The 8645-nt window shown below is 39.4% G+C and overlaps 1 protein-coding gene across 1 annotated transcript; it reads right to left on the minus strand.

Moving 5' to 3' along the window:
* Positions 1–6636: 6636 nt before the first annotated feature.
* LOC102201884 (lysophosphatidic acid receptor 6-like) lies at positions 6637–7709 on the minus strand. The gene has a single exon (XM_005751698.1). It carries the CDS (start codon positions 7693–7695, stop codon positions 6769–6771), a length of 927 nt encoding a protein of 308 aa, XP_005751755.1. The 5' UTR covers positions 7696–7709; the 3' UTR covers positions 6637–6768.
* Positions 7710–8645: the final 936 nt, after the last annotated feature.

Here is an 8645-nt window from a genome sequence, read left to right on the forward strand (position 1 = left end):
ATGGTCGCTCACAGTGGACATAGATGGCTTCTTTCACTCCTCTTTCAAACCATCTGTCCTCTCTGTCCAAAATGTGAACATTGGCATCCTCGAAACGTCTTCAAGTAACTTAAACAAGTCCAGACGCTTTTCTTTGCAAGTTCCTTTGACTACGATGACCTGGATGACTGAGAACCTTCACAGACATGTTTTGAATCTAGTTTTTATATGCTGAATTTTATACTAAGTAGGAATCTTAACCCAAACGTTAATGGTAATATAACCCTTGTGATGGGTTCTGAGTTTCGACTCAATTTTTGGTAACCTCAACTTTAAACATTGGTCAATTTAATCCAATTTTTGGATAGTTATCCTAACCGGGTCAAACCAGTAACCCAACCCTGTTAAGTTGAAACAACCCAGCGTTGGCTCGGTCCATATTTGATCCAGCGTTGGGTTACAAATTTTAACCCAGCATTTTTTAGTGTGGACTACTTACTGGTATTTTGATCGCCTGTAAAAATGACTGGTTTAAAACAAATCTCAGTGTATTGACATGTTTGATAGCACGAGGGCTTCTATTTCCAGGCAAAATGGACCAGAAGCACTCGTGTTTCCACAGATCTTTCTTAGTTGCAGGGCACGACTAGTGTGTACTGCTGGAATTTCCATTGCATCGGAAAACCTGAAGCAGTCTGAATTAAAGCTTCCCACAGTTCTTGATCTCCTGCTTAACACAGAGTTAAAGCAGTGATAGTAACAGGTCAGACCAAGGAGCTAGTCTTATGTCACATGCAGACACTCTGGAAATGCTGCCTCTCGGAACTGCAGTCCCAAGCCATCCCCCTGTCCCCCGTGTGTGTTTACAGGCAGGATGTCTAATACATGTTTTCAAGCATTCTCAGTGGACGCAGCCTATGAACAGTAGTGATGGGAATTCTGGCTGTTTTTGCTCAGCTCACTAAAACGAGCCGGCTCTGTCGGCTCCGAAACGGCTCTTCAGGTTGTTTTGTTGCTTTAATTAATTTATTATTAACAATAATATAAAATTATGCACAAAAGGAATTACTAATGTAAAAAAAAAAGTCATTTTATTTATATATGTTTATATATGAATATATGCGGTGGCCCCTAGAGACAAAACACGTACAAACTCCAAAACACATTTCTAGTGTTAACTGAACTTCCAAAACAGAGCTACCTAGATCACTTAAATTACACAATTGAAAGCATATGTGTATTGTTTGTGTATTTATACACAAGCACTCATATATATTCAAATAATTTAAAAAAATGTTTACCTGTTATTACCACACACCGAATCCGGCCGTTGGTACTTCCTGGCTTGTGTAGCCATTAGGTAACAAAAGCTCAACACTGCGCCCTATCTGGAGCACTTCTGTTGTCTTTTGTACGTGTTTTGGAGTTTGTACGTGCTTTGTCTGTAGGGGCCACCGTAAATATACTTTTATTTATTCACTCCACATAAAATGTAATAAATAAATCATATAATACAAAAACCTACTAGTCACAGTTCAACTTTTAACTATTTAAATTTTCAGCTTTTTCCTTTTAAACCAATTTAAAGTGAAACAACACAAAACACTGCAAACCACAACACAATTAAATATAACTTAAAATATGAAAACAAAAAGAAGATGCATATTCTCTGTCATATGGGCCTGCATGAATAAACTTCCTGAATCCTTTATCATCCGCAACTGAAAATAGTTGTGGATGATTACTATACCTTTCTAATGTGACGTTGTTGTTCCTGGCTCTCTTTAAGTTATATTTAATCTCTCCCTCCTGCTCTGTTCCTGTGCTACTGCCAGTGTAACTACCGCCCCTCCCCCCTCTTCCCAGCGCAAAGCACAAGGCTTGCGTGCGGAGTGAAGCGGGAAAAAAGTGCGAGAGAGTGGGGGAGAGAAAGAAAAAAAAAAAACCTCAGTTCCCAATAAGGGCTCGTGTCAAAGAACCAGCTCTAAGAGCCGTTTCGTTCGTGATCGACACATCACTAATGAACAGGCTGCCTCCAGGGATCCCAGTAGCCTCTTACACCCCATCAACAAAGGTCACATCTTGCACTGTGTAGAAGACTAACTTCTGAACACCAGTTCAGAGAAACTCTTGTAGACTCAGCATTTGTTTTTTTGTCTGTTTGTTTGTTTGTTTTTTTTGGGGGGGGGGGGGACAGAGGGGAAGAGGAACAGTGAGAAAGGCCATTAAAAAAGACCAAAATCTCCTGGATCACCTGTTGAGAGAGGAAAAAAGGGAGAAAAAGAGGAAACAAGCAAAAAAGAGAGCAACATAATAAACGCAACACCATCGCATTAATCTAGCTAAATGTAAACCCATATGGAAAAGATATATCTAAATCTTATAAACTTTGTATCTGTCTTGCATGAAACTTGTATGAAAAGCATACAAGAGTGAAAACAGATATAAGATCCCTTGAAAAATTATATAAATGAAACTTGTATGTTTTGGATACTTACTAAAACTATATTTGAAAGTAATGAGAAAGTGGCCATTTTCATGAGTAAATCATATAAGCCTTACATGATTCACTATATGAAGTAAGCCAAATCTTATGCAAGTCTTTTATAAGTTTTTTCTATTTCTTTTCCAAATGGGAATAACAGTAAATACTAAAGACCGATAGCGCACAATGTGCTTTGAGGTAGCAGCCAAGATAGGTGTAGTTTGTGTCTATGAACAGCGTATGCCCGTGTGCACACCTGTGTGGGTCAGCACTCTGTGGCTGGCTTATTGCAATAGGTTATCAATTATGGAAATTTTACTATGGTTATTTATGGTGATATAAGCTGATTAACAGTCAAGTTCATATTGCATATGAAAAATGTTTGTATATTTTGTGGGGGGGGTACGGTGACACAGTGGTTAGCACAGTTACCTCCAGTGTTGGGACTAACGCGTTATTAAGTAACGCGTTACAGTAACTACGTTATTATTGCGGTAACGAGCACGGTAACTAGTTATTATGCCAAAATCAGGAACGCGTTACTCGTTACTGGGATTTAGATAGGGTCGTTACTCGTTACTTCGTGTGGTGGCTATCGCGGAGCTTCCACAGATTCAGTAACATTAGCAAGTGGTGGAGGCCAGCAGGTGGATGAGGGAAAGGGACGCAGAAGGAAAAGAGACCCGAGGCGGCCGCCGGTCCAAGTGTGAACTGAACTTCAGGTAAGAAGTTATGACCTGCAGTCTCTCTGGGTCAGATATGAACCAAGTTTAGGTGGAGTTTATTTTCGTTATGCTGACTTTTTCCGTACTGCGTGCTAGCTAGCATGACGGTGTTTCTATACAGCTGGGTGGGTGCTATGAAGTTAATGATGTTGAACTTTATTTTGTTCATAAGTTATTAGAGTTGCCAACCGTCCCGTCTGGTATTCAGAGAAAATATTACGCGTTTCTTATTGAGGTGAAAAGGAACAGTTTGTCCCGTAATTCAGCTACAATGAAAAAGGCACAAAGCTGGAGTTATTCTGTATCTTTACGCTGCACAGCTGCCTCTTCTTCTTTCATTCTCCCCCCTCCCGCTCCCGTTTCTACTTCAATCATGAAACTGATCAATGATCAGCTGATCGGCTCTCTTGTTTGTTTATCGCCCACTTTGCGCCGAAAGAGGAAACCAGCAGATGTTGCGCTAAACAACAGCAGCACGTTTAAGCTTGATCAGCTGTTGTTAGAATGTATTTAATATTAATTTCTAGTATCAGCTGATGTTTGCTGGAGCCACAGCTGCAAAAAAGCTGCTGGCCATGATGTCGGTTTGTATATGTGGTGAGAGGGAAACATGAAGATGAAACCAGGAGATGTCCTTACTGAATCATCAGAGCTGTGATGGAGAAACAGGTTTACCTTTTAGGTGACATGAATGAGTTGAAGGGAAGTTATGAACTGTTTCTGAGAGACAAATAACCCCAGGATCCTTTTTTAGGTAGCTGACAGCTGGTAACTGTGCAGGTGCGGATCTAGCAAAGTTTTGCCAGGGGGGCCAGGTAGGGCATTAACAGGGAGAGGGGGGCACAAAGAAATACTTTTCTTTCTTATTCTCATTTAAAGTGTCTCGCTTTTAAAAAATAATTATCTGAATCTTACAACAAACGATTGATAGATTGATGCATATATACCATCAAAACAGTGTACATCACTGTCACAACAGCGTTTATTTTCATTCAAAGGCTTTATGATTTTTGCTATAATGGTGGGCTCTAGTCAAAATGTCCGGGCCAATTTTCTGTCCCAGTCCAGCCCTGTATGCAGCTCATCTGCAGTCTGGTGTTGCCTACATCTTCCTATTCAGAAGGCAGAATTTCCAAGTTCTGAGTACAATCGAAAGCACCACGACTGCAGTTTTTGTGTTGGATGTAAAAGGTGCACATGACGCTGTGACGTAGGCTAGAATCATGGCAGCAGTCAATGGCGGTCCAGGCGTGGGATTTCTTACGTGGAAATATGCACATTATCTTTTCCTTTCTATTGGTAGGTGGCACAGTGCACTGTGGCAAGTAAGCAAGCTAGAAGACTGGCAAAGTTATGGAAGCAACACATTAACAAGAGAATTCTGAGTAAAACCAAAGTTACTTTCCCTAGTAACTAGTTACTTTGAAAGTAACGAGTAACTTGAAGTAACTGAGTTACTTTTGATAGAAGTAACTAGTAATGTAACTCAGTTACTATTTTAAAGTAACTTACCCAACACTGGTTACCTCACAACAAGAAGGTGCTGAGTTTGACTCTTCTGTTTTTTTAGCAGCAAGTAGAAAAAAACAAACCAACCCATGCTGTGGTTCTGCAAGAAAACAAACACGTGTTTCCCACAGGGCCAAACATTTAGATCATTTTTACATTTAATACTAAATGGGTGTCTCTCCTATTCCAGTTTTTGTACCATATTTATGCTTCTGTATTTGTATTTGCCATAAAAATTTGAACTTAAGACATCATGTTTGTCTCAAGTAAGCTTATTTCCTAAAATGTTTTAAATTATTAGTGAATGTACTAATTAGTGCATGAATACTGAATAAAACAGCCTGGATTGTTTGTTTGTTTTTGCGTTTGAAACTTTGTGTCAGGGTCCTTAGGTCCTGGATCCACGGTTTTGAGTTTTTCTTTTGAGTTAGTGATTTGTTTTGCTGTTAAGAAATGATTTATATTTAGGTCTTTAGTCTTCTGATGGTAGTTTTGGGTTAGGGTTTTTTTTGCCTCGGGGACAAACTTTAGTGTTTTTGTGCCTTTTCTAGCTTTTGTTTATTATAATTTTGTTAGTTCTCTTTGTGATCTCTGTTTGTTCCCCAGTTGTGTCCTATGTCTCTCTGTCTATAATCTCTCTCTGTTGTTTTCTGGTCTCGCTGTTTAGTTATGTCAAGTAAGTCGTGTCTCTGTGTCTGTTTATCTTTTCGTCTGTGTCTTTGTCTCTGTCTCAGTATTATGTTTCCTGTTCTGTTTTGACAGTCCCCCGTCTCATGTGTGTCATGTTTAGTTTTTCTTTGTCACCCTAGTTAGATTCTGCCAAGCTGTGTTCCCCAGGTGAATCCACTCTGCTTTGCGACCTCGTGTGTATTTACGCTCTAAATTCTCCTCAATTCTTTGTCATGTTGTCCCTTAATGCTGTGTGTCATTTGCCTTGTGTGTTCCCCATTTTCCTCGTAGTTCCTTAGTTTATAAGTTCCCGATTTCTTACTTCCCTGAGTTAGTATCAGTTTAGGTTAGCATCAGCAATATGTCCTGCACGTGGGTCCACTCCATGCCCACTCCACAGCCAAATTATGACACTTTGATGTTGCAGCAAGAATCTGTTCATGATGCTTAGAGCCCTGAGAAAGTTCAAAATTGCTTAACTGCTTTCGAAACCTCACACCCTCTGTGATTTTCCCCACCAGCAAGATCAGCCATGCGTGTGCAGCTCCATTTCAGACACAGAAATAGGTTTGAAGTTGACCTCAGAGAATAAACCACAGCGAGCAGATGTTGCAAGCTGCTAAAGGCAGCATAGGAGACGATGTTGTATTGAACAAGCCTTGCAATGAAAAGTTGAAACATTTCTGTTAAAATGTGGTTTGTAACCTGTGCCCTACTGTATCTTGTACTGCAGCAGTGACTTCCGGAGGACAAACCATGATGGTTTTTTTTCTTTAGCTCCCAAGCAGATGAAAACAGTCTGCTTCCTCAACTGAACAATGAGCAAAATGTAAAATAGGCTCTCAATCAACACCCTTTTCTCACACTGTCTTTTTCAACTACTTGAACAAGACAAGCAGTTAGTTTTGTTTTTGTTTTTGTTTTCTTTTTTAGAAAAATCATCCAAGAGAAGGGTTTAGGAGAAAAATAACAGAAGCGCACTAAACTTTGCACATGAATAGATCCAAATAGTCAAACTAAAAGTGAAAAAATTAACAAAGGATATTGCTTGAAGTTCTTAAGCTGACAACAAGTAGTAACCTCTTGAATGTGTAAACTAAAAAAAGCTTTGCAGCTGTCTTTTTTTAAGCTTCAGTTTCTAGTACAGCAACCATTCTTTTGATGGTTGACGCTGTCATGCTGCAGCATAGGTCTAAATAAAACACAAAACTACTACTTCAACTAGCCTTTTCACCATCTGTCTCACACGCAAAGCTTCACAAACATGTTAATGTTGGTTTATTGGTGAAGCCATACAAATTGTTGAACTACAGAAAAGTTTGTGAACAAACACGTTGTTCCTCTTAAAAAATATAGATCCCATTGTAAATCTAATACCAACTTTTGGAAATAGGAGGTCTTTTAGCTACAGTTCTCGTTTTTCTTCCAGAAGGAGTCAAAAGAAAAGTAATACAGCAGAGGATCCAAACAGCAGTTAGAAACAGTAAGACACACCAGCGGCATGATTTCTTTGCCATGTGCAGCCATTCCTATAGGCACAGGTAAGAACATGGCAAATAAAACCAAGTTCATGACAAAGATCAGCATAACTTTCATCTTGTTGCTGACCTTTGCAGAGTCACTGAGATGTCTGTGCAGAATCCAAGACACCATAATGGTGCAAACAATGTTGACTGTTAGCATTGTGACCAGTAACACAATCTGAAGGTAAATAACTGCTAATCGAGTTTTACTCAATAAAAGCTCGTAAGAGTCATAAGATTTAAAACAGGTAGGTTGAGTGTGGTCCTGCAAATGTTCTAGAAAGTCCAAACTCTCTGGGATATTCACCACCAGCATAAAACTCCAGACGAATGCTGCTCCTTTCCAGGCATTGGACGAGGTTCTTAAATGGCGTGACCTCAGAGGATAAACCACAGCCAGCAATCTGTCCACACTGATGAAGGTGATAAACATAGCGCTGGAACGGATGTTGTCACGAAAGAGCATTGTAATGATGAGGCACGCCATATTGCTCAGAGGCCAGGTGCCTGTGGCATGAAAGTAGATCCTCATGGGCAAAGAGATGATGAGTAGCAGGTCTGAGAATGCCAGGTTGACCATGAAGACAGCGTGGGGTGATTTAAGGCTGTGGCGGCGAAGAAGAATCCACAGTGCGACTGCATTGAGAGGTAGACCTATCACCATCACGCAGCCAAAGACCCCAGCGTAAACCTGTTCGTCTTCTGTGGTGCTGTTTGATGTGTTCATGATGAGAAAAGACGTTCTTTTTGGTCCTTTATGAAGTATTGCAGCCAAGCAGCGAACATGTCCTTCTGTGCTCTTCATTTGTGCGACGTGAGGGGAGCTAGTATTGAACAGGAAACTCTGGTTGTGGTTGCTGACGTAAATTAAGTTTGCTGTTTTCAAATGCAACACATGACACACCAGCTGTGATTAACAACTCTACTCATTAGGATATGAATTATGGCAAGATGAAAGTAAGAGATGATAATGACCAACAGCAGGTCTGAAAAAATCAGATTGCCCCAGCATAAACCTGTGCGGCCATAGTGAATGTTTAATGTGCTCATGGCGTTAAAAGAAATATATACATACCCTTGATTAAAACTGCAGCTGAGCACAACACTCACACATGTATCTCTGTGGTCTTTAGCTGTGTCAAGTGAGATGACTGGAGAGGTTAAAAAGTCAAGTATTGCAACAGGAAATGTAATGATACAATCTAACAGTCGTATCACTTACGTAAAAGAATAAAACAATTAGTTTTTCACATGGTTTAGATGTTTTTTCATTTAATATCTTCTTTTATAAAAGACAAACAGTTGTATAAGATCTAACAAAGTTTAGAAATAATTGACACGAATGGTTATTAAGGAATAAAAAGCCAGGGGATCAAATTTCATAGCAGAACTTGTAATAAACTGTTTAACAAGTAGTTCTTATCAACTTTTGTTCAATGCTGCAAGATGTTTTATATTTCTGGTTTCATATATATATATATATATATATATATATATATATACACACACACACACAATCACTTTTTTTTGGAAAATTGGAAAACCATAATATGACTTGAATTATAAGTTGAAATAGCATGTTCTAAGGTCACTGCTCTCTTGGCGGATCTGCATCTTCTTTTTTCTTCCAGAAGCCATCAAAGGAAAAGTAATATAAGAGTGGATCTAGACAACAGTTCACAGCACTAAGACATATCAATGGCTTTAATTCAGTAGGTTTAACTGTAACTACACCTACTGACAAAGGTAGGAAAC

Source organism: Pundamilia nyererei, unplaced genomic scaffold (assembly GCF_000239375.1).
Source record: "Pundamilia nyererei isolate P.nyererei 1_Seehausen unplaced genomic scaffold, PunNye1.0 scaffold00323, whole genome shotgun sequence".
Classification (NCBI taxonomy): domain Eukaryota; kingdom Metazoa; phylum Chordata; class Actinopteri; order Cichliformes; family Cichlidae; genus Pundamilia; species Pundamilia nyererei.

What these genes read in the sequence shown, in the direction of transcription:
- LOC102201884 (XM_005751698.1), bottom strand. Translation starts at nt 7,695, where the DNA reads ATGAAGAGCACAGAAGGACATGTTCGCTGCTTGGCTGCAATACTTCAT.